At 39.1% G+C, this 27,859-nt stretch overlaps 1 protein-coding gene across 1 annotated transcript; it reads right to left on the bottom strand.

Annotated features, from left to right (window-relative positions):
• LOC138693383 (zinc finger protein 665-like) lies at window positions 1-26,159 on the bottom strand. Its single transcript, XM_069817304.1, has 4 exons — window positions 25,965-26,159; window positions 9,515-9,652; window positions 6,418-6,500; window positions 1-2,567 (listed from the first exon to the last, which is right to left on the bottom strand). Exons 1-4 carry the CDS (start codon window positions 26,076-26,078, stop codon window positions 899-901), a joined length of 2,004 nt encoding a protein of 667 aa, XP_069673405.1. The 5' UTR covers window positions 26,079-26,159; the 3' UTR covers window positions 1-898.
• Between the last annotated feature and the right edge of the window lie 1,700 nt (window positions 26,160-27,859).

Genomic DNA, 27,859 nt, shown 5'->3' with positions numbered 1-27,859 from the left:
TTCATAACGAGAGTTGTAATTATATTTGATGACAGAGATCCCTGGCACGTACAATAATTTAAATAGGGCTCTATTATAGTGACACTTAAATAGAATAATGTACCTGACTGATAACATTTAGTCTTTTCTTTTGTGAGCCCTAAACTTGTCTCCAGTGTTAAATCATTAAGCATAATTATTGCTTCCAAACTTTGTTCGAACAATAAAATTTTCTTAGAGTATAGGCCTAATACTTTCCATGACAAAGGGAACGATGTTCGCTATAAGGAAACCAATCCAGCTGATACTGAACTCTGAACCATCGTTACAAACGGTGTTCGTTCGGCGATGATCGCCACACAGAATCACATATTTATATCTGAATGCGTTGTGCATTGTACGACTGAATTAATGAACTTCCAATTTTTTTTGTGAGAAACATTTACCACAATGATCGCAGTGGAATGGTATGTCGCTAATAGGTTCTCAGTGCATGACTTACTAAACGTAACTTAAGAGAAAGAAGCGTTTAAGGGCCACGATTTTAAAAGATTTCTCGCCTCTGCTGCCATGCTCGAAACTTAGGGTTATAGAACTGAGAGAAACGTACAACAGACATTACATTACAAGAATTTCTCGTCGCTGTTTGACAACATATTTAAGAGAGTCTACTAAGACAGACACGTTCACAGGTATGACATTTGAAAGGCTTCTGGCATGCATAACTTTTTAGTATACCACATCGCGAGAAACGCGACAAACAACGAAAAAGAAAGGTTTGCTACCAATATGGAAACATGACTATTAACTTAGAAGCTACTAGAGAAATACGTTGATAAACATTACATTCGAAGCTCTTTTCACCTGTGTGCAGTTCTTGATAACTTTGTAAAAGACCCAAGTGCGAGATACACTGAAATTAAACATCGGATTTGAAAGGCTGCTCGCCTGTGTCCAGGCATTGGTGACTTTTTAGACTATTTGATCTAAAGAAACACTTACCACAAACATCGCACTCGAAAACCTCATCTCTATTGTGCAGGCGTTCATGTCTTCTTACGTTACTCGCATTCGGAAAACATTTATTACAAAACCCGCATCTGAACGGTTTCTCGCCTGTATGCACGACTTCATGTTTTTTTAGACTACTCGAGTGCGTGAAACACTTACTACAAACATCACATTTGTATGGTTTCTCGCCTGTATGTAAGAAATTGTGGCTTGTTAGCTGACTGGGTTGTGAGAAACACTTACCACAAACATCACATTTGAAAGATTTCTCGCCCGTATGCAAGTACTTGTGGCTTTTTAGCTGATTGGATTGTGAGAAACAATTACCACAAACATCACATCTGTAACGTTTCTCGCCTGTGTGCAAAAGTTCGTGGCTTCTAAGGTTAGTTAATTGCGAGAAACACTTACCACAAATATCACATTTGAAAGGTCTCTCACCTGTGTGCATACGTTCATGACTCTTTAGACCACTCGTCGTCGAGAAACACTTACCACAAACAGCACATTTGAAAGGTTTCTCGCGGGTGTGGACGAGTTTATGGCTTCTTAAGCTATTACCCTGCGAAAAACACTGACCACAAACATCACATTTGAAAGGTTTCTCTCCGGTGTGACAGCGTTCATGCTTTTTCAGGCTACTAGATTGCGAGAAACACTTCCCACAAACTACACATTTGAAAGGTTTTTCTCCTGTGTGCCGTCGTTCATGGGCTTTTAGACTACTGGCCTGTGTGAAACACATACCACAAACATCACATTCGAAAGGCTTCTCAGATGTGTGCGAACGTTCATGGTTTTTTAGGCCACTCGTTGTCGAGAAATACTTACCACAAATTGCACATTTGAAAGGCTTGATCCCTGTATGCCGATATTCATGCCTTTTCAATATATAGGATTGCGAAAAACACTTACCACAAGTGCCACATTGGAAAGGTTTCTCGCCTGTGTGCAGGAATCGATGGGTATTTAGGTTACCCGATTGGGAGAAACGCTTACCACAAACGTCACATTTGAAAGGTTTCTCACCAGAGTGCATGCGTTCATGGTATTTGAGACTAGTCCACTGCGGGAAACACTTACCACATACCTCGCATTTAAAAGGTTTCTCGCCTGTATGTCGCCGTTGATGGGCTTTTAAATTAGTAGAAGTCGGGAAACATTGATCACAAACCTCGCATTTGAAAGGTTTCTCTCCTGTATGACGGCGTTTATGAATTTTGAGGTTACAAAACTGTGAGAAACTCATACCACAAACCTCGCATTTGAAAGGTTTCTCTCCTGTATGCCCGCGTTTATGAAGTTTTAGGTTACCCAAGTGTGAGAAGCTCTTACCACAAATATCGCATTTCAAAGCTTTCTTGTCTGCTTGCTTTGGTAAATACCCGTTCGGTTTTACCGAATTGAATAAATATATTTTAGACACTTCGAATTCCAATTGCTTCTCATCGTCACAAGTCCCCATAGGTTTTTCCGAGGAACCTGAAATCTTTGGATTCTCACAGGAATTCTCGTTCTCTTCATGTTCAACACCGTCCAATTCCGACGATACAGTCCTTTCACTGGTAGCTGCCATCCTGACGAAAATATAACAGAGGTGTATAAAATTGTGGCAACAAATTTCATATACATGCAATTATTCAATATTCTAGACAAAACAATCCCATTTGACCAGGAGGTACATTACCATTAGATAATTTCATTTTGTTGAAGTTTTGACCGATAAGCAAAGTACAATAGGTTAGGATTAAATAGGTCCGTCTAATGCTTATCTATTAATATTGTATTGATATATTACAATTTATTGATCATGAATTGATATATTACAATTTATTGATCATGAACGTTTTCGGCACATATATGTGCCATATTCAGATGTTTAAAGATAGTCTGAATACATACTTGATAATGCCATAATGGTAAAACATAAGTAACAGCGACATAACCATTATATACTATTCAAGTGACCTTATGATTACTATGTTCACACCGTTATTAATTACACACTATCCCTTTCTAATGGATTAAGCACACATACTGAATAAAACAATTAGAACAGAGATTTAAAAACATTAGCTTTGGCAATAGCAGATAATGCTTGATAGATTCAAAATGAATGTCATTAATGTCAAACACTTAATTGCGTTATAACGTTAAGATAATTAAATCTGATCATAATAACTAAAACAGATTGGTTATATTTTGTTTTAGTTATTATGATCAGAATGGTTATATTCTGTTTTAGTTATTAAGATCAGAATGGTTATATTCTGTTTTAGAAATTATGATCAGAATGGTTATATTCTGTTTTAGTTATTATGATCAGAATGGTTATATTCTGTTTTAGTTATTATGATCAGAATGGTTATATTCTGTTTTAGAAATTATGATCAGAATGGTTATATTCTGTTTTAGAAATTATGATCAGAATGGTTATATTCTGTTTTAGTTATTGTGATCAGAATGGTTATATTCTGTTTTAGAAATTATGATCAGAATGGTTATATTCTGTTTTAGTTATTATGATCAGAATGGTTATATTCTGTTTGAGTTATTATGATCAGAATGGTTATATTTTGTTTTAGTAATTATGATCAGAATGGTTATATTCTGTTTCAGAAATCATGATCAGAATGGTTATATTCTGTTTTAGTTATTATGATCAGAATGGTTATATTCTGTTTTAGTTATTATGATCAGAATGGTTATATTCTGTTTTAGTTATTATGACCAGAATGGTTATATTCTGTTTTAGAAATTATGATCAGAATGGTTATATTCTGTTTTAGTTATTATGATCAGAATGGTTATATTCTGTTTTAGTTATTTGATCAGAATTCTGTTTCAGAAATTATGATCAGAATGTTATATTCTGTTTCAGTTATTATGATCAGAATGGTTATATTCTGTTTTAGTTATTATGATCAGAATGGTTATATTCTGTTTTAGTTATTATGATCAGAATGGTTATATTCTGTTTCAGAAATTATGATCAGAGTGGTTATATTCTGTTTTAGTTATTATGATCAGAATGGTTATATTCTGTTTTAGTTATTATGATCAGAATGGTTATATTCTGTTTCAGAAATTATGATCAAAATGTTATATTCTGTTTTAGTTATTATGATCAGAATGGTTATATTCTGTTTCAGAAATTATGATCAGAAAGGTTATATTCTGTTTTAGTTATTATGATCAGAATGGTTATATTCTGTTTTAGTTATTATGATCAGAATGGTTATATTCTGTTTTAGTTATTATGATCAGATTTAATTATCTTAACGTTATAATGCAATTAAGTGATTGACGTTAGTGACATTCATTTTGAATCTATCAAGCATTATCTGCTATTGCCAAAGCTAATGTTTTTAAATCTCTGTTTTAATTGTTTTATTCAGTAAGTGTGCTTAATTCATTATAAAGGGGCAGTGTGTAATTAATAACGGTGTGAACATTGTAATCATAAGGTCACTTGAATAGTATATAACGGTTATGTCGCTGTTACTTATTTTTTACTATTATGGCATTATCAAGTATGTATTAAGACTATCAATTAACATCTGAAGATAGCATATATATGTGCCGAAAACATGCATGATCAATAAATTGTAATATAACAATACAATATTAATAGATAAGCATTAGACGGACCCATTTAATCCTAACCTATTACCATTAGAGATAAATCCTTGCAAATAATTCTAGGGAGGCAGAGAAAAAGTGAACTGTTGAGAAAATGGTGAAAACGAGATAAGTATAATACTGGTTAGATGGCAGTGTGACCTATATTTCGATAAAAAACAAAGCAAGCCATTTCTAATTTGAAAGGTGACACGAGGTGTGAAAAACTAGACAAGTGAACATCTGCTTATTTTAGGTAGCGGAAAAAAACAAACAAATCAATCTATCTGCACACTCTAGTATCTACAGTTACGAAGCTGAATACGTAGTAAATATTGAGACAGATAGTTGCTCACCACTAGGATCGCTAATATCGCCTCATTACAGGCAATGCAAAATAGTACCGGCACAGCCTATTGCTTCTAGCACCCTCAAAACTCAAGCTTCGTGACTATCTATAGTAGACTGTGCTATCTGCTTGTGACCATGCCGAAATATCTCCGATTTGAAAATAAGCAAATAAGTCAAAGGACTCTATGAGAGTAGAGACAATCCATGTTTTATATCAACAATAAACATCAAAATACCCATGGAGTTAAGTGAAAGTTGTTCACAGCGTGTGTTATAGATGATTTGGATCTCTTAATTTTCTTAAAGAAAGGAAGCTATCCCATCATGTATTGTTGAGAACAAACAAAATGAAAATGACGTCAAAAGGAAGTCGGATGTTAGGAATGGCAAAAAAAGAAAATCAGGACTTTTTAAAGTTCTGTTAGGCACATTTTCTTTCTTTGTGATCGCTTCTGATAATTAAAGTTCATGTTTTATAATAAGTTTTCACACTGGTTGTAATTTGATTTAGTTGTTATAATAAAATCAACGAGTCACATTTTGAAATATTAATTTTCTACGCGTGTAATATTTTGGAGTTTATATCTAATCTTTATTTTCCACCAAGTAAGGTCATGAGATTTAATAAGCCATTTGTTCTAGTGTCTTCTTTTCAGCTAAATTAATTTAGAATTTATATCGTGGAATACATTAGAAATAGTTCCGTTCCTTAAAGCATTCCAAATTTATTAATTACGGTAGATTTTTTTTTTATTTTACGACGCTGTATCAACATCTCAGGTTATTTAGCGTCTGAATGAAATGAAGGTGATAATACCGTTGAAATGAGTCTGGGGTTCAGCACCGAAAGTTACCCAGCATCTGCTCGTATTGGATTGAGGGAAAACCCCGGAAAAAATCTCAACCAGGTAATTTTCCCCGACTGGGATTCGAACCCGGGCCACCTGGTTTCACAGCCAGTCGCGCTGACCATTACTCCACAGGTGTGGACTTTAGCGTCGATGAGTTGGTGATAGCGAGATGGTATTTGGCGAGATGAGGCCGAGGATTCGCCATAGATTACCTGACATTCACCTTATGGTTGGGAAAAACCTCGGAAAAAACCAAACCAGGTAATCAGTCCAAGCGGGGATCGAAACCGCGCCTGAGCGCAACTTCAGACCGATAGGCAAGCACCTTAACCAACAGAGCCATGCCGGTGGCTTAACCTTCTTAATGAGGCTGTTTTCATTATCACGCAATAAAAGGTGATGTAAATGTAGTGCAACAACTCGCAGCGCTTTCCACCGACTGAGTAAATGCTTCAAGTGATCAGTTATAAATACCAGAGTCTTTGTGATCGAGTACATCATTACCCAGCTGCCGTCTTCACAACAGAAAGCTGATTAGTGAGCTTTGGTTGGTAATTTTCATGAGAATGCAGACGCCTAGTGAAGACTCGTACACCACACTCACCTTGCGCCCAAAACCTCGTTCACCTCTGACGTTAGTTCCACCCTTGTCTCCTCATTCACTGTGTCGAGGACTCTCTGCTTTCCCTACAAATACAGAGAAAATAGAACAGAAAGATAATCCAAAACTACACAACTGAAACATATAGGGGAGGGTTGTTTGTTGTCTTAAGTTGAAGAGGAAGGACAAAGTATGAAAACATCGTATATCTTTCTCCCATTTCTAGTCCTGTGCTTAAAAACGGCCGAAAATGTGCCTCTTTTGGACAATGCAGTTGCTAAGTTTCCGTGGTGAAAGAAAGGTTGTCTTTGCAGTACTATAAATAAATGATATAAGTGTGAAACTACAAGCTGAAGCATGGATTCGATTCTTGGAGGTGTGTAGAATATTTGAACATATAGTCCCGTCGCTCTAATTTCCGGCAGCCAATCACGTTGCAGGTTGGCTACATTTAAACATGTGCGTCTTGTGATTCGCTTATGAAGACGTTACGCATTTCCTAAGGTTGGATAAATACTTAATAAAATTTCCCGCCATTTTGGCTCTTTCGTTGGCGTTCTCAGAAAGCACACGAGGACGTTATTTGCCGCTCTATTATTTGCTGAATTACAGTGCGTTTGATTTATTATCATAGGAGCTACGACATGATAATGTTTAAGAGTGTGGCAAATAGGTCCCTCGTCTGTAGCTCGGCAACGAAAGAACAAAAATGGCGAACGATACTATCTACCTAGAGCCTTGACTTCCTAAGACGTAAGCAAAGAGGAGGAGTCACGCCGAGAATAACAGCGTCGCGACTATAGTTTTAATTAATTACCCAATTAACTAACGGCATTTGGATAGTAAGTAATATAATCACGTTGATTGTGGTTGAAAATGTGAGAGGGGCGGATTCACAAAGGTTAAAAGTTGTCTGTCCTGTCAGGTTTCTCATTACAAATCATACCTATGCGGATGCTTTTCATGTACCAACAAAGAAAGTCTGCCCCCAACTACCACTGGGCCCACTAGCTCGAATTTAGTTTTGAAATGCGCACAGCGTCTTTGCGTTGTAATACAAGGAAGGATCGGAAAGGAACGCACAACATTTTACGGAATACTATTTTGGTTAGGATCTTCAAATTTGGCAGATAGGTACTTTGAATCTTGCACTACAGACAGCAATGATTCGACCGGATGTCACCCTGACGGAACGAGCTGTAACTACTGAGTAAAAATGGCGCGTTTTCTACCATAGTTCAATTGTGAAGGGCAGCGAAGTGTAGTCCTTTCTTTTTTTGCGAAAAAAGAAAAATTCGAGTAAAATCCGCAGGGAAATATTGGAGGTGTATGACGCTTGATTGTCTGGAGCATAGCATTATCTCCAGCTGGTGCAGGTTCTTCGAAGAAAATCACCCACCTTACAGTCCAGACCTCGCACCATCTCATTTCCACCTCTTTGGACCAATGAAGAAATTCCTAGGAGGATAACGCTTCGGTTTTGGATGAAGAAGTAAAATCAGCCGTGAGCAGGTGGCTATATGCCCAAAAAAGGAGTTTTACGAACGAGGTATACTGAATCTGATGTCACAATGGAAGAAATGTGTCGAGGGACTTGGTTCCAATGTCGAAAAATAGGTAAAACCTGAAGCTTTCTTGTGCATTATTTCATTTTGCTTACCTTAACTTATTCGACTATGTAAATTCTCAAAATTCAGGGGTTTGGTCTTCAGAAAATCCCTATTCAGTAAAAGAGAGAACGTTGCTTTCAAAGAAAATTGGAGGTGGGTTGCCATATCAAGAGCGCGAATAACAGGCCCTATCTTCTTTGAAACTTCTGAGATTATTTATCCATGTATTGCTAGGCTGAATGAAAATGAAATTGAGCGCTGTTTTTTTCCAATAGGACGGTGCTACAGCACATACGTCAAACCAATGGCTTGGACTTTCAAGAGAATTCTTTGGCGAAAGAATAATCATTAATGGAGTCTGGCCACCGTGGTCTCCCTACTTAACACCACTGAATTTCTTTCTTTTGGGTGCGGCAAACTCTGCGGATGCTAATAATCCTAAAACAATCAATGAACGACGAATATAATAATATTAATGATGTGCAGTCGATCACGCAAGAAACATTTGCTAAAGTTTTAGCAAATAAGTGTAAAAGAGTAGAACTGTGCCTTCAAGAACGTGGAAAATACGTCCAGCATCTGTAATGATTGTGGTGAGTACATACACAGTTTTCGTTTTGTTCCTAACGTAAGTTCCAGCTACTACCAACTACATACACTTCGCTGTCTCCAGTGTGAAGAGACTTCCCTGGCACACTGTACCTTAGACATGAAAATTGGTTAGAAAATTTGTTCAACAATTTTGTTAACTTCAAAAAGTTCCCGAGAATTTTTCACCAAGTTGGAGTGTACCCATAATAAGTGCAAGAAAACTGAGACTCTTTATGTCAATTTATAATAATTTGAAGATTGGCAAAACGAGATTTTTTATTTTACGTTTCTCTATCTGTATGAATATTAAATGCACTTCACTATCAAAATAACAGTAAAAAAACACTAGATTTCATGTATGCAGTACCGGTATATATGTATCGAAAGCTTCAGCAAATCTAAAACCTATTCTGTAATCCTCAAAATGAGCCCCATAATTGAACTTCAAGTTAAAAAATATCTTTTCTCTAAGGGCAAAATAACGTTCTGCAAAGATCATATTGCAAATACGTAAATGCTTTAAAACAAAGAGTGAAAAACAAATGAAGACAGGTGATATTATTTGCACCTACATCTAAAGCAAAATCAATTATTTGGAAACTATAAAAGATAGAGATTTTTGGCAAAGACACAGAGACAACAAAAAGATCGACAGTTCTTAAGTATGACTGATTGTGTAACATTAAGAATGAGTGTGACAAGAAATTTCGTTTTCGTATTTAAAACATAAAACGAGATAACAGTTCAACTTAGAGTTTTCTGCAACACGACATAACTTGGAATAGTAAATAGCGATCAGATATTTTTGTCTCTATTACAGAGTAAATGGTACTACAAATCAAAATACAAGACAAACACTGTAAGAAGAACACACAGTGCATTCCTTGTTCTTCACTCACCTCTGGTTCACGTTTCACCATAGGAAAAGAAATTGGCACCGGATCTTCTTCAAATTTTATGTCAGATGTCACATCTGGGCTCTGGCTCACATATTCATCCTTTATACCAGTCACATGCTGATCCAAAAATTTCCGTTCCTGCAGTACAAAGAGATGCCTTAAATGAGGAATTTATTACACAGCATTAGAAGACGACTTCTAATGTCACAAGCTGCTCTCCATGTGTCCGCAAGCCACAGCTTGACCACAACTCGCAACATTATAATGAATAGGGCCAAGATTCTCATGCAAATGCAAATTTTTCATGAATGAAAATTTTTCTGACATGTTATGAACGTCTGTGATGATGAACACGAAAAGTTTATCGTGAATATTTTCTTAATATTTCACCTATTCCTGCATATAATATACTACTGTGCATATATTGTATTTTAGATTTTTTTTCAGATTGTATTGCAATAACTCCAACATTCGCATAATTAATAAAAAATAAGATTCTGAATTGTTTAGTTCTCAGCTTATAATACCTTTCGGTCGACTATATTGCATGGCTAGAAATATTAAGGATAGGTATGGAAAAACTAAAACAACCACTTCCTTCTTTAGTGTCATTGAATTATTCCACACCAAGAAACATTACCAAGAAGCAAAGCATACCTCCTCCAACAACTCAGGCAAAAACCTTTGTGCAAACTGCAAGTAAATGAGTACATGTGGCCGTTCAGATGGCCAGGAAGGAGATATGGCCCAGTGATATGGTCTTGTAGTCTGCAATGCCAATCCAGATATTTACAGCGAAACTGACATGATCGCCTTATTCTAGGTTTATAGACCTCAAATTCCATAATATCTGAAGATGTTCAGTAGAGCATCCTCTATTTCCTGTTTAATTCTTGCACTTTTTCCCCGAATCACCCAGTATTTCTTTTAATTGGTTATTTAACGACGCTGTATCAACTACTAGGTTATTTTTAGCGTCGATGAGATTGGTGATAGCGAGATGATATTTGGCGAGATGAGGCTGAGGATTCGCCATAGATTACCTTGCATTCACATTACGGTTGGGGAAAACCTCGGAAAAAACCCAACCAGGTAATCAGCCCAAGCGGGGATCGAACCCGCGCCCGAACGCAACTTCAGACCGGCAAGCAAGCGCCTTAACCGACTGAGCCACGCCGGTGGCTCACCCAGTATGTGGAGACGTCATATTTTACACCTTGTTCTTTTCATTTTTCTATTAATTTTGAACTTGGAATATTTAACTCATGCTGTCTCAGAGTTCAGCATAATTATATCTTCTCTTTCTCATTAGAATGTTGCTGAATCAATCCATTTCAGTAGTTGATAAATCAAATTGTGATGAACAAAGCTTGAAGCGAAATGTATGTATGTAGTATTTATTAACACTACAATTAGGTATACACCCGGTGACAGTGATACATAATATAAAATATTAACATTACAATAAATATTAATAAAATTTACAATAATTACAGGAATAAAAAATAAAATAATAGTAAATTTAATTCTAACTATAATTAAATAGATGCAATAAACCTAGGACTATGAATAAAACTATGCTATAATATCGCCTACAATAAGCAAAAGTAAACCTAACTTATAAGTACTTCTATTAAACCCAACTATTACCAATTTAAGTAATTACTTATCACCTTAATTACTTACATATCAACTTAATTACATATCATATTAAATAATTACATATCAACTTAATTAATTACATGACACAACTTAGATAATTACACTGCACCAACAATTACATTTTCAGTCTAATCTTCTCAACCTTTCCTTAAATGTATTGATTTTAAGAGGACCACCCTGAAAGATTGCCGCAGGTAAGCTGTTCCATTCTACTATTGTGCGATTAATAAAAGAAAATTTTGCCACGTCCGTCTTTGTTTTCTGCATTTACACTTCCTAATATGATCAGCCCTGCCTAAGTATGATGGCGTTACTAATATAGCATTGATGTCGGTCCATGCTTTGTGTCCCATTTGTGCCTTAAACAATGCGGTCAGTCTGGTTATTCGTCGCCTTGATTTCAGAAATTCCCACCCTAAGTCTTTTACTATCTCTTCACCATGTCCCCTTCCCATTTTGACATATTTTGCAGCTCTGTGTTGGACCTTTTCTATTGAATCGATTTGGTTTTGTCTGTACAGACCACAACCTACTGCTATATTCCATAATTGCGCGAACAAGGGTTTTGTATGCTAATTATTTTGACCTTCGGTTAAATTTCTTGAGAATACGCATAGAGGAATGTAGTGCTTTCCAGGCTTTCCTTGTGGTATTAGTGACTTGTTCCTCCCAATCCAGTTTGTTACTTAAATATAAACCTAGGTATTTACAAGTGTTCACTTGTGGCACCGATGTACCATTCAGCTGATATCTGAGACATATTTCATTATGCATTCTAGAGAATTAATTGACTTATTTTTACTCGCATTGATTTTCATTTTATTTTCTGTCGTCCAAGGTGGGTCAGTCGGTTGGTTGGTCATTCGGTTGGCAGGTCAGTCGGTCAGTTAGTGGGGTTTAAAAAGGGCGCGTCATCTACTATGGATATTTGCGCCTTTATCTAAAATCCTTCACAAAAAATAAACACAATAAAATAATCAGAATGCTTAAAAGAAAAAAAAAGCATTGTCACAGTTAATACGAGGTTCACAAATGCAGTTTCAACAAGTTTATGCACAGAGATAATAAAAGTGAGCAGTTCTTAGACCCTATCTAGTATTTAAAAAGAAACAATAAAATAATAAAACAAATCCCACCAGAAATAACTTATCTGGCGCATTTCTAAAATACTCGGATATAAAAGGTCCAATGTCAAGTTTGTTAGAAAACATATACAGTGAAACTTCCCAGTAGCAGACACCTCTGGGGAAAAATTAATGTCCTTTACTGTACCATTTCACCTTACACGAAGAAATCTAGAATTGTTGAGTGTTTATTGTGAATTTTGGATATCTTAGTTTCAATAAGCATCAGTAGTTCAGAAGTCATTTTGAGTCCCTCTGCATCATTCTCCTGAAGAAAAAACTGCTTCAACTGTTGGGATGTTCCATAGCCTCACTGAAATGAACCGGTGGCCGTTCCTCTTCTTCCCCTCCTCCTCCTCCTTCTTCTCCTCCATCACTATGATCACTGGGGTACACTGTCGCTGACTGTTGCATGGAGTTTATGAGTTCTGCAACATCAGTACTTTGGTCCTCTGTTGAAACATTTTCATCCATAATTGTAATGTAATCTGATACCTCTTCTCCATACATCCTCAAAAGTTCATTCAGTTGGGCTACATTTTCAGTGGTGTGACTTTCTGTGGTGTCAGTGTTGGTTGCGTTGGAAGTTTCATTGCAAGGAAATCCAGCTTTAAGAAAGGAATTTCGAAAAATTTGAGGTATGATTTTCTTTATAGAGGATGATATCCACAGAACAGCATTCAGGACATTGATACTGACTGATAGCTGGCTCACTGATTTTGCCATTTCCATATCAGCTAAGAAATGTCTTACAACACACTGACGATAGTGAACCTTGAAATTCTTTATTACGCCCTGATTAAGTGGTTGGCAGGCTGATGTTGTGTTGCATGGAAAGAAGATCAATTTTATGTTTTCCAATGCAATATCAGGGTTAAAAACAAAATATTTCTCTTCTGTCTTCCCATTTTCCTGTCTAACCTGCCATCAGGTTTCGAGTCATCCAAGCTTTGTGATTTGAGTGCCACTCTATATCCATTCTGTTTACGTCGATTCCTTCAAAGCACCTTGGCCTCTGTGCCTTTCCGATAATTAATGGTGTTTCAAACTCACCTATCACATTTACACACAGCATCACTGTCAACCTCTCTTTAGAAATGTTACCATCACTGGATTTTTCACTCTTCAAAAGCATTGTTTTGTCTGGAAATGCTCGAAAAAAAAAAGACCCGTTTCATCATATTCGAAAATGTCTCTCTCATCAAACCCTTCACAAATATCATTAAGTTTACTGTTCCAGTCAGATGCAATTTCTGGATCAACAGAAGCAGATTCACCACATACACTTTTGTAGGAAATATTGTGTCGTGAGCGAAACTTGTCTAGTCAACCACCCGAAGCTTTAATATTAGAATAACCCAACTCTTTTGCAATTTCTAAGGCTTTCTCTCTAATCAAGGTCCCAGATAAAGGCATCTTATTTACTCTAACACGGCAGAACCATTCATATGTTAAATTGTCAATGAGAAGCCCCTCAGTTTTAAGAAAAGCTCTTTTTGTGTTCTCATTTGCATTCTCAGTGTATGATTTTAAAATAACATCCTTGTTTTTCAAAATTTCACTAACCTGAATTTTTCCCACATTAAACTTTGTGGCCAGCTCACGAACACTTAATTTCTCCTCCTCACTCTCCTTTACAATATCCACTGTCTCTTTTACTGACAAACGTTTACGTTTTTGTGACATTTTTAATGTGACTGTACTTCCGAACACTCAACTTGACATACTAAGACTGCTCACGTATAGTGTCACAACTAACAACTGTGCTGCTTACTTTCAATAAAGTACAAGAACGTTCAAATGCACGATAATGATTGTTGCAAAGAATTCCGTTTAATTTACAACCTTCTTTTTTCTTTTTTTCTTTCACGCTGTCTGTTATTTGGAAGTTTTAATTGTTGTTGGGAGATATAGTTAGTTAGTTAATTAGTTAGTTAGTCAATTAGTTAGTTAATGGCGTTTAAAAAGGGCGCGTCAGCTGCTATGGCTATTTGCGCCCTTATCTAAAATCCTTCACTAAACACAAACACAATTTAATAACCAGAATACTTAAAAGAAACTAAAAAGCATTGTCACGGTTAAAACGAGGTACACAATGCAGTTTCAACTGGTGATGCATTAAAATCATAAAAGTGTGGAGTTCTCAGACCTTAGCTAGTATTAAAAAAGAAACGATAAAATAATAAAAGAAATGCGACCAGAAATAAATTATCTGGTGCATTTCTAAAATGTTCGGATGTAAAAGGTCCAAATATCAAGTTTGTTAAAAAAACATATACTAAACAACAAATGTAACCTCTAGTGGCTATGCATTCATGGGGACTGTTAATATTGATAACAGAGGAAAAGATACTTTGGCGGAGTAGCAGGGCACAACCTCCATTGGCATGAATACCAACAAGATGATCGTACCAGTGAACATAGTATCCCGAGATATTCAAGGAATTTTCAGGTCGGAGGTGTGTCTCCTGTAGACAAAAAATAGCAGGGTTCTCACGATAGATCAATTGTTATGGTTCTGTATTTCTGCTGAGTACTCCGTTCACATTCCATTGTATATCAGTCATCACGAAGAGCTAAAATCATGATGGTAGATTTACAGGGGATTTTCTCTTTTGTTCTTTCCTGTGACTCTGTGCCTTCGACTGCGACTGCTTAGTTTTCCCTTGCAGTACGTCGCGCTTCTGATCGTGACCTTGATCTAGTACGGGATCGAGAACGTGTTCCCTTCTGTACAAGGAGTGCGACGTTAAATTATCTGAGGTACATAATTTGTCTGTGACGTCGCAGCACCTGTCTTTTTTGGTATGTAGGGCCTGATATCCAGGCCACAGCTGTCGTCTGACTCGTCGGTCTGAGTACCAGCGTCCACATATGTCTGGGCTGCAATCTCAAATCGCTCCCCAGGTATACATCCAAGAGGTGGCGTTTGAGTAGATACATCGATTCCCTCCGTTGCTTTTTGTAAAACAGCAGCACAGGACTTTTCTTTCTGTTTCTTTTCTGAATCAAAATAACGTTTACGTGCCTCAAAGAATGTAACATTGTCCCTGACTCGGAGCTCTTCTATTGCCTTTTTACCTGGTACTTTGGACATTCCTTGGAATTTGTCGCATGGTCCCTTTCACAATTCACACAGTGCGCGGTATTGGGACATGACGAATCCCCGTGGTCACCACCGCCGCACTTTGCACATGTGATTTCATTCGTGCAACGTTTGTGCGTATGTCCGAACCGTTGGCACCTAAAGCAGCGCATTGGGTTTGGCACATACGGACGTGTAGGGACAGGTTCGTAGCCGACAAATATGTACTCAGGCACAAGGAATTTCTCGAAAGTCAACAAAACGGTGCTCAATCGATAATTCCGTCCGTCCTGCTCACGAAATAGACGGTAGGCCTTGGTCTGCACATTCTAGCTGTATTTCCTCGTCATTGATTCCATCCAGAGCATCCGTATGAACCACTCCCAGTGTGGTGTTCAGCGAGGAGTGCCTTTCAACCAGTTATAGGGTGCGACCCCAGCATCTTAGCCTTCAACAACGTCTCACTTAGATTGGGAATCAAAGTTTCGACGAGGAGACTGCCGCTGACGAGTCTAGTGGCATTCTTGACTTTCCCTACGAGTCTGATGTAAAGTGGGCTGATATCTTTCATGGTTTTTTCCATGCCTGACAGTATAATACTTATGAACTATGGAGGCGGCATATAAACATTGATTTTCTATGTTACCAGATTCATAGTTGTTTGTCATACGACTACCAGTAACTGTACCTTTTTTGAGTTCGCCTTTTTTAGATTTTTTATGAGGGATGGGGGAAGAAGAGCGCGAGGACAGTTTGGACTGCCCCCACCCACGGCACCGTCGGCGGTCTGTGCCGGCTATGAGGATCCCCCCACAGCCCGATCCCAAGCAACCCACCTCACGAAAGTTAACCTTCAAACTGGACATTACACACCAAATGGCAAGTCTTACACCAGAAGCGTGTCGCAGCTTTATGCCCCTACCACGGGAATAACCGCCCATGGCTCCCCACTCTACACTGGAAAGAACCGCCGGACTACTCGGCTAACTCCGACCTCGCCCACAAAAGCCGGAGCAAGCCGAGACAGCACGCAGCTTCAGGGGACTTGTGGTTGATTACACTGCGACACCCATAAGTCAGCGGTAACACGTCGGAGCGATATATCCGCCCTGGCGAGTGGAGTCGGTCACCGTGGCGTCTAAATCGCCCCGGCCCCCACTGGGGCTCTACGTGAGTGTACGTGACCTCTGGTCCGGGCTCAGCACCTAAACTTGCATATAGGGGCAGTATGAAGGGTCCACTATTGCTTAGTTGCTGGGCGCCCTGTCGGGCCACACAATTCGGATGTCGCGCTCGAAACCGTGGGACAGAACCACGGAGGTAGGAAAGATCCCCGCTGGTGAGACAGGAGTTATAATCCTAAGAAACTTAACCTATTAATAGATATAATTAACTAGAAGAAGAAAAAATAAGGTCTAATCAGGCATTCTCAACAAATCCCGTCTTGAAGGCGGACGTGGGAAATCTGTACAGCGGGGATGCAAGGATGGAAATGACTGTGATGATGTGGTGGGCGTTCTGCATGCAATGGTGGCCGGCGAGGAGAAATAGAGCGATGAAAAAGAGGTGAGCATGAAAAGGGCTTGGTGGCGATAAGACGATTAATGTTCGAAAAGAAAAGTACGAGAGGCACCATTGCATCCTCCGATCACCAACTTGGCGGAATCCACCTCGATCGGCGGAATAAAGTTAAGATCGTTTTGTAAGGCGGCGATATCGGATTCATGACTATTTTCTCTATATATTACACAGTCGTCCACAAATAACTTAACCTGAGAAATAGTATTTCTACTTCTATCATTTATGTATATAAGCAACAATAGAGGTGCAAGAACCGCCCCTTGAGGAACGCATGATGTTACATTTCCTAGTTCCGATATTCTTTTCCTAGTCTGACCTTTTAGGTCTTGTTCTCTAAGAATTTATTTATCCATCTTATTACTCGATTATCTATTGGAACCCTGCTTAGTTTCTCTAAAACTTTTTCGTGAGGCACTATGTCGAAAGCTTTAGCGAAATCGAACATAACTCCATCTATTCTTTCCCCCCTATCAACTTAATTGGATATATCTTGTATTAAGGATGTGATTTGACTTTTCGCAAGAGTATCCTGGTCTGAAGCCGTATTGATTTTTGTTCAGCCATTCGTATTTTCTACATTGTTGCGAATATATTGTGTTATTAGATGTTCCATTATTTTGCAGATAACTGATGTGAGACTGACAAGTCTGTAATTGTTTGCATCGCATTTGTCTCCTGCTTTATAATAGGATGATAGCCGATTTGTAGTCGTCTGGGATACTACAATTATTTATTGATATATTAAAAATTCGCATGAAGTACGGGATCATGGCTTCACCTCCTAACTTCATAATTTTTGATGGAATATCGTCTGGACCTCGCGATTTCGGTTTTGTAGACTTATTATTCTGTTCCGAACATCTTTAGCCGTATTTCGAACATCTCTGTGCATTCCCTTTCATCGATTATAATCTCCCCTTTTATTGAAAATATAAATAAATTTTGAGTTCAATAAATCTGTTTTGTTTGTCAGCTGTAATCATTTGGTGATTAGTGTGTCTTAAAACTGGTATCGATTTCTGAGTACCCCTTCTTCTGTGCAAGTAATTATAAAACCTACCCTAGTTATTTTCGCCTACTTTCAATAAATTCTGCAAGTAGTTCTCCTCTGCCCTTTTCCTTTCCCTTTATAACTGTTTCGTTTTTTTTTAGTAGGTTATTTTACGACGCTTTATCAAACTGTTTCGCAAGGTCCTTGAATTTCTGGTAATTTTCGGAGCTCTCATTTCTTTTGTTGTATGCTCGCCTAGCCTTTTTCTTAAGTTGTCTGACATATTTTGTATAATATTCCGGATCTGAATTACTTTTTACTATTTTGTATGGCATGTATTTCGAGGTGGCCTCGGTTAATATTCGTTTAAAATTTTCCCACAATTGAGCAATGTTTTTGTCCTCGTCTAAAAATTTGTTATATTGATCTATAAGGTAACCTTGCAAACCGTTTATGTCTGCTTTGTTATGCTGCCACATTTTCCTAGTGATATCTATTCGGACATTTGTCTGAAGCCAATTTACTTCGAGTTGAACAATGTTATGATCACCGATTCCAGACAATACTTGTGAAGAAAGAAAATTATCTCAGGGTCGTATCAAGAAGACATCTAAAAGGTTATTGTTCCTTGTAGGTTTATTTGTGATTTCTGTATATCCTTGTTCCCATACCAGGTAATTAACAAAGATTTGTGAAAGGGTATTTGTCTCTACCTGACCATTCCAGTTCGCTGCGGGTAGATTTAAATCCCCTGCTAACACGACCTTCCATTCTAACGATATTGAGGAAATCTTTTCTTGTAACTTACTCAAAGTAAATAAGTTTGTTTCGTTCAGAGGCCTATAGCATGCTATTATATCCCACTTTTCACCATTGTATTTATTATTGATTTGTACCGCTATAATTTCTGCTTCTGCATGTGACCAGAGCAAGCTGCGGTCTATACCTGTTTTAATACAAAAAAATACTCCTGCCCCCCCCCCGATATCTCTATCTCTTCTGTAAATCTTATAATCATTCCTGCATATTTCCGCATCATATATATTATTGTGAAGTCATGACTCCGTATTTATAATTATCTCCGGATTACCACAATGGTACCATTGCGATGGCACCTTTCAGAACGAAAGTGGTATCGAGAATCATATCAGCCTTTCACACCGTGATATACACCGAACTAAGATAGCTGGAATTAGCGCCGAATGACACTTCTTTGCAACGTTGCATGGTAAAGGTCCATGTGATGGCATTGGAGGAACTGTTAAAAGACTTGCCACGAGAGCAAGCCTATACAAGATCTTTCTTTCTTGTAGACAAAGACACAGTTAAAAGGAAAGGCAATCGAGTTCTTAAGTACGAATATTATAAAATAATACACTGCGGGAATGTGTAGCTTGGCAACCATTAAGAATAAGTGTAACAAGCAATTTCGTTTTCAAATTTGAAATATAAAACCAGATAACAGTGCAATATTATACTTCTCTGCAATATGACATTATTAATAAATACATAAGTTAGTCACCAGATTTCTTCTATCTCTGTCATAAACTAAAAAACACTGCAAATAATATTATAAAGAGTTAATGTCTGTCATAATCTAAATACTGTGACAGCGACGTGAGAATCGAACTCACGACCAGCGTCCCGCAAGAAAGCAGATCGCACAGGCTCCACGGAACATTGAGTGACGTCGCGCGGTGAAGAGAAGAGAGAGGGTGTATTACGACAACGCGACGAGTCTGCGCGCGCAGCGTCTGCGCGCGCAGCTGCTATTTTAACGCAGTGAATGTGGAACGACCTTCCCGAATATTCCAGAAGTCTGTCGTTGTAGAGATATCGAGATAATTCTCTACACACCTGTAGAAGGTTCTCGCAACTATGATTTTGCTATAAAAGAGCAGGCGCCAGCGAACGAGTTTCAGAGTTTTCAGTTATTCAGTCAGTGAGAAAGCCAGAGCAAGCAAGCCAGCCGGAGTTCGACTCGAGTGTGCGTCCGCATCTGCGTCAGCATCCGAAGGCCTGAGTTCGAGTGCAGTGGACCGCAGTTGGAGGGACCTGAGTTCGAGTGCAGTGGACCGCAGTTGGAGGGACCCGAGTTCGAGTACAGTGAACTGTCTCTGAAGGTCTGTGGTTCGAGATACCGTGAACTCGAGTGACTGAGATAGAAGAACTGTGAACTGAGAACTGGTAGTTCTGATTTGTAAATAGTGCTTTGTAAATATTAGTTAAGATTAACAGTTCATTGTTGTGCGTAATAGTCCAAGTCAATTGTCATTGTCGTCGGTGGAGTGCTATAACGAATACTGTGTTAAGTGAAGATCCAATTGTTGACGAGAGCGTTTAAGGTGAATTGTAGAAAGGAATTATTGTTGTGACGAATAAATTACATTGTTGTTACTAATAAAATTCACATTGGTGTCAGAACCGGGACATTATCGACAATGGAGAACCTACAGCAGATCCTGCAAGCCATCGCAGAAATGAAAGCAGAAATGAACATGCACATTAGTGAAGTAAAAGATAACATGAACAAGCACATCAGTGATGTGGAGTCCGGCCAGAGACCAGTATGGGCCGATATCGCCAACCGTAGCACCACTTACAAGAGCTACTGGGCCCAGTGGGAATCCTTCACTGTCAAGGACGGTATCCTGAAGAGGATTTGGGAGTCGACCGATGGAAGGACCCGCATAGAACAACTTGTCCTGCCCAGGAGCAAGGTGAAGGAAGTGCTGGAGGAGACTCATGCTGGAGTGACTGGAGGCCACCTGGGAGCCAACAGGACGCTGGACAAGTTAAGGCAGAGGTTCTATTGGTTGCATCAGAGAACCGACACGGAACAATGGTGCCGAAGATGCGACACCTGTGCAGCCAGTCGCGGACCAAGGACCCGCAGCAGGGGAGCCATGCAGCAGTACAACGTGGGAGCTCCTTTTGAGAGGATCGCCATCGACGTTGCTGGACCGTTCCCGGTCACGGATCGCGGGAACCGCTACCTGCTAGTCGCCATGGATTACTTCACAAAATGGCCAGAGGTGTACGCGATTCCCAACCAAGAGGCTTCGACGGTGGCCGACGCGCTGCTTGACAACTTCATCTGCCGATTCGGGGTGCCCCGGGAATTGCATAGCGATCAGGGGCGCAACTTCGAATCCAACCTGATGGGAGAATTGTTCGAGCGTCTGGGGGTGCATAAAACCAGGACCACTCCCCTCCACCCACAGTCCGATGGTATGGTGGAACGCTACATCAAAACCTTGGAAGAGCATCTGCGGAAGGTGGTGTCCAACCATCAACGAGACTGGGATGCCAGAGTCCCACTGTTCCTCTTGGCCTACAGAGCTTCGGTCCACGATACAACAGGGATGACACCGGCAAACATGGTCTTCGGGAGAGAGCTGCGCCTGCCCTGTGATCTGCTGTTTGGCACGCCACCCAGCGCCGACCAGCCAGCGACTGACTATGTGGCAGAACTCACCGAGAAGTTGAATGGAATTCACCAACTGGCCAGAGAGCACCTCAAGATGGCCAGCGACAGGATGAAGGTGCGCTACGACAGATTGGCCAACTCTGCAGGATTCCAGGAGGGCGACCTGGTGTGGCTGTATCGACCTACCAGGACCAAAGGGAAATCACCAAAGCTGCAGCGTGCCTGGGATGGACCATACCGCGTGGTGACCCGGATCAACGACGTGGTGTACCGGATCCAGCGACAACCTCGAGGGAAGATGATGGTGGTGCATCTGGACCGATTAGCCGCCTACCAAGGGACTGCCCGGGACGAGCAGCCCTAAGGAGGGGGCAATGTGACAGCGACGTGAGAATCGAACTCACGACCAGCGTCCCGCAAGAAAGCAGATCGCACAGGCTCCACGGAACATTGAGTGACGTCGCGCGGTGAAGAGAAGAGAGAGGGTGTATTACGACAACGCGACGAGTCTGCGCGCGCAGCGTCTGCGCGCGCAGCTGCTATTTTAACGCAGTGAATGTGGAACGACCTTCCCGAATATTCCAGAAGTCTGTCGTTGTAGAGATATCGAGATAATTCTCTACACACCTGTAGAAGGTTCTCGCAACTATGATTTTGCTATAAAAGAGCAGGCGCCAGCGAACGAGTTTCAGAGTTTTCAGTTATTCAGTCAGTGAGAAAGCCAGAGCAAGCAAGCCAGCCGGAGTTCGACTCGAGTGTGCGTCCGCATCTGCGTCAGCATCCGAAGGCCTGAGTTCGAGTGCAGTGGACCGCAGTTGGAGGGACCTGAGTTCGAGTGCAGTGGACCGCAGTTGGAGGGACCCGAGTTCGAGTACAGTGAACTGTCTCTGAAGGTCTGTGGTTCGAGATACCGTGAACTCGAGTGACTGAGATAGAAGAACTGTGAACTGAGAACTGGTAGTTCTGATTTGTAAATAGTGCTTTGTAAATATTAGTTAAGATTAACAGTTCATTGTTGTGCGTAATAGTCCAAGTCAATTGTCATTGTCGTCGGTGGAGTGCTATAACGAATACTGTGTGAGTGAAGATCCAATTGTTGACGAGAGCGTTTAAGGTGAATTGTAGAAAGGAATTATTGTTGTGACGAATAAATTACATTGTTGTTACTAATAAAATTCACAATACAATATAAACCGTTGCTTACGAGATTATACAAACTGGCGCACAGTGCTTGAAATACAGGTGTAAAAGTGGTTCCCTCGTAATACCAATTCCGCCATTCGGAGCTCTGTTCGGTCGTAGATATTCATAGCAGAACACTTAAGTGACATAGACATTTGGGACTTTTAAAGGATTCACCGTAGCTTATTCATTGCTTCGTACTATGGTCAATACACGTAATTTCAAAACTTCTACGTCTCAATTATATTAAAATGAATGGCTGTCGCTCTTGATATTAAAAGATATTACATAATATAAACGAAGGTATTACCTTCCTGTTGTTCAATTCATACACCGCAAAATGACTATTCTAGCCCTCTTGATACACCGTACCTTTTCGGAAATAATCAAAGAAACTTAATATACAGTCTGCTGTCCAAAAATCTGAAAGTTAGAATTTATAAAACAGTTTTATTACCGGTTCTTCTGTATGGTTGTGAAACTTGGACTCTCACTCTGAGAGAGGAACATAGGTTAAGGGTGTTTGAGAATAAGGTGCTTAGGAAAATATTTGGGGCTAAGCGGGATGAAGTTACAGGGGAATGGAGAAAGTTACACAACACAGAACTGCACGCATTGTATTCTTCACCTGACATAATTTACTTACTTACTTACTTACAAATGGCTTTTAAGGAACCCGAAGGTTCATTGCCGCCCTCACATAAGCCCGCCATCGGTCCCTATCCTGTGCAAGATTAAGCCAGTCTCTATCATCATACCCCACCTCCCTCAAATCCATTTTAATATTATCCTCCCATCTACGTCTCGGCCTCCCTAAAGGTCTTTTTCCCTCCGGTCTCCCAACTAACACTCTATATGCATTTCTGGATTCGCCCATACGTGCTACATGCCCTGCCCATCTCAAACGTCTGGATTTCAAGTTCCTAATTATGTCAGGTGAAGAATACAATGCGTGCAGTTCTGTGTTGTGTAACTTTCTCCATTCTCCTGTAACTTCATCCCGCTTAGCCCCAAATATTTTCCTAAGCACCTTATTCTCAAACACCCTTAACCTATGTTCCTCTCTCAGAGTGAGAGTCCAAGTTTCACAGCCATATAGAAGAACCGGTAATATAACTGTTTTATAAATTCTAACTTTCAGATTTTTGGACAGCAGACTGGATGATAAGAGCTTCTCAACCGAATAATAACACGCATTTCCCATATTTATTCTGCGTTTAATTTCCTCCCGAGTGTCATTTACATTTGTTACTGTTGCTCCAAGATATTTGAATTTTTCCACCTCTTCGAAGGATAAATCTCCAATATTTATATTTCCATTTCGTACAATATTCCCGTCACGAGACATAATCATATACTTTGTCTTTTCGGGATTTACTTCCAAACCGATCGCTTTACTTGCTTCAAGTAAAATTTCCGTGTTTTCCCTAACCGTTTGTGTATTTTCTCCTAACATATTCACGTCATCTGCATAGACAAGAAGCTGATGTAGCCCGTTCAATTCCAAACCCTGCCTGTTATCCTGAACTTTCCTAATGGCATATTCTAAAGCGAAGTTAAAAAGTAAAGGTGATAGTGCATCTCCCTGCTTTAGCCCGCAGTGAATTGGAAAAGGATCAGATAGAAACTGACCTATACGGACTCTGCTGTATGTTTCACTGAGACACATTTTAATTAATCGAACTAGTTTCTTGGGAATACCAAATTCAATAAGAATATCATATAATACTTCCCTCTTAACCGAGTCATATGCCTTTTTGAAATCTATGAATAACTGATGTACTGTACCCTTATACTCCCATTTTTTCTCCATTATCTGCCGAATACAAAAAATCTGATCAATAGTCGATCTATTACGCCGAAAACCGCACTGATGATCCCCAATAATTTCATCTACGTACGGAGTTAATCTCCTCAAAAGAATATTGGACAAAATTTTGTACGACGTCAACAAAAGTGATATTCCTCGAAAGTTACCACAGTTGGTTTTGTCCCCCTTTTTAAAAATAGGTACAATTATGGACTCCTTCCATTGTTCTGGTACAATTTCCTTTTCCCAAATAGCAAGTACAAGTTTATAAATTTCGCTATATAATGCACTTCCACCCTCTTGTATTAATTCTGCTGGAATTTGATCGATACCTGGAGACTTGTACTTTTTCAGATTTTCTATCGCAATTTCGACTTCTGAAATCGTGGGTTCGGGTATAAATGGCTCAGCAGTTTGTATTTCAATATCGTCCCGATCATTTCTATTTGGCCTATGTACATTTAGTAGTTGCGCAAAATAGTTTTTCCATCTGTTTAGGATTGATGAAGAGTCTGCAAGCAAGTCACCATTCTCATCCTTGATCACGTTTACCCTTGACTGATATCCGTTCTTAAATTCCTTTATACCCTTATATAAATCTCGAATGTTTTTATTCTTACTATTTGTTTCTACCTCATTCAGTTTTTCCTTCAAGTAACCTCTCTTTTTATTCCTAAGTGTACGACTTGCTACCCGTCTTTCATTGAAATAATTATCTCTCTTCTCCTCAACTGGATCGTGTAAGAATTTCAATTTTGCCTGTTTCCTTCTTTCTACTACCATGCAACAATCTTCATCAAACCACGGTTTCTTTTTCTTAGTTTCATAATAACCTATGCTCTGCTCAGCTGCAATTTTGATACTATCTCTGATATTTTCCCACACGCTATTAACATCTAATTCTTTCTCAACATAATTAGGAACATTAAATCCAGACGTTTGAGATGGGCAGGACATGTAGCACGTATGGGCGAATCCAGAAATGCATATAGAGTTTTAGTTGGGAGACCGGAGGGAAAAAGACCATTAGGGAGGCCGAGACGTAGATGGGAGGATAATATTAAAATGGATTTGAGGGAGGTGGGGTATGATGATAGAGACTGGATCAATCTTGCACAAGATAGGGACCGCTGGCGAGCTTATGTGAGGGCGGCAATGAACCTTCGGGTTCCTTAAAAGCCATTTGTAAGTAAGTAAGTATTCGTACACCTCGTTCTCAAAGTTATACTACAGATTTCCCCATCCATCTCTTAAGGTGAATCGCTCAGTATTATAAAAGTTTACGCTATTATTTGCGTTGAAGTAAATTAAATTATGAGTTTAGAAAATACTGAATTATATTAATTATGCTAGGTTATACAAAATAATTATAAATATAATTTTGTCACGCACAGAAAACCAACAAGCGGGAGAATGCAATCAACTGTAGTATATGACATAATATAGCCCTACAACAAGTTGTGCCGCATGGAACGCTCCTGCCATCTAACGGTAAAACTTCGCATAAGATATCCCTATTATAATCTCGTAAGCAACGATTTAAACACTGAAATAATACACAGTGCATTCCTTACGCTCCACTTACCTCTGGTTCATGTTTCACCGTAGGGAACAAAACTGGCATAGGATCTTCCTCAACTTTCACCTCAGACGTGAGAGCATGTCCCTGATCCATATATTCTTCGGAGTAAGAAGACATCTTTGCTTAGGAATATGTATAGCAACACTGATACTCCTTACGTTGTTGCCTGCAAAAACTTCCCCACAATTATGATATAAGGACAGGTCAGGGCTGACTAAATCCTTAACGAAGTTTCTTCCAGACGGCCGTGTTCGAACAGACGATCGGCATTCAGAATGGATGTAATTTCGTTTCAATCTTCATTGTTATTATTTTGAGTATTATTAGTATTCTGCTGATATTACTGGTTAATAATAGGCACAAATAATAGTAATAGCTGATTAACTTTGCCGGATCAAAATATTCGTCATAAGAATACTTATCCATAAATATACTTACTTGGACTTCTCTAGATGAAGAGAAAAACAACCAAATAGAGCACATCTTGATATATAAACGGAGACATACTAGTATAGTAGAAACTCAAACCTTCAGGAGAGCAGGCTGTAATTCTGACCATTACTTTGTAATTGGGGAATGAAGAGAAAGACTATCATTAGCCAAGCGAGTAGAGCAACAAGTTAATATTAGTAGATTTAATGTCCTGAAATTAAAGGACGAGGAAACTAAGCAACTTTATCAGGTCGAAATTCCAAATAAATTTGCCGCTTTAGGAAGTTCCGACGAAGTTGACAAAGATTATATTAACAGTGTATGGCAACATCAGAGATAGTATCAAAATTGCAGCTGAGCAGAGCATAGGTTATAATCAAACTAAGAAAAAGAAACCGTGTTTTGATGAGAATTGTTACATGGTCGTAGAAAGAAGGAAACAGGCAAAATTGATATTCTTGTAGGATGCAGTTGAGACGAATAGAGATAATTAGCCTATTTCAATGAAAGACGGGAGGCAAGTCGTATGCTTAGGAATAAAAAGAGGGATTACTTGAAGGAAATGCTGAATGAGGTAGAAACAAATAGTAAGAATAAAAACATTATAGGTTTATATAAGGGCGCAAAAGAATTTAACAACGGATTTCAGGCAAGGGTAAACGTGATCAAGGCTGAGAATGGTGACTTTCTTGCAGATTCTCATTTAGTCCTAAACAGATAGAAAAACTATTTGGAAAACTAGGTATTAAATGCACATAGGCCAAATAGAAATGATCGGGACAAAATTCAAATACAAACTACTGAGCTGTTTAGGCCTATACCCGAACTCACACTCTCTGAAGTCGAAAATGCGATAGAATTTCTGAAAAAGTACAAGTCTTCCGTTATCAATCAAATTCCAGCAGAATTAATATAAGGAGGTAGAACGACATTAGCGAAATTTATAAGCTTGTACTTGCTATTTGGGAAAAGGAAACCACAACAATGGAAGAAGTCCATAATTGTACCTACTTTTAAAAAGGGGGACAAGACTAACTGTAGTAATTTTCGAGGAATATCATTTTTGTCGACGTCTTACAAAATTTTGTCCAATATGCTTTTGAGTAGATTAACTCCTAAGTAGATGAAATTATTGGAGGTCATCCGTGGTTTTAGGCGTAATAGATCGACTACTGATCAGATTAATTTATTCCAAGTTTAACTAACTTTGGAGAAAACGGCCCTAAACGAAGCAACATAACTGCCGCCATTTGTTATGTTGAGTCTCAGCTATTGTGAAATGTACCTGCTAAAACGGTTTAAGTCAACGAGTTAGAAAGAGAAGACCATAGAGTGGCCATGTTGTCCTGTACAGCGCTCTTTGCGGTGCCACCGCGAAACACGGCAGATCTGAGCTAAGCGCCCACCTTTGTAAAAATTCGTCTGCTTACAATGTTGTATAACGGAGGTAAGAAGTACAAAAAAAC

Source organism: Periplaneta americana, chromosome 17 (genome assembly GCF_040183065.1).
Source record: "Periplaneta americana isolate PAMFEO1 chromosome 17, P.americana_PAMFEO1_priV1, whole genome shotgun sequence".
Classification (NCBI taxonomy): Eukaryota; Metazoa; Arthropoda; class Insecta; order Blattodea; family Blattidae; genus Periplaneta; species Periplaneta americana.
This window is presented reverse-complemented; position numbering and strand designations above follow the sequence as displayed.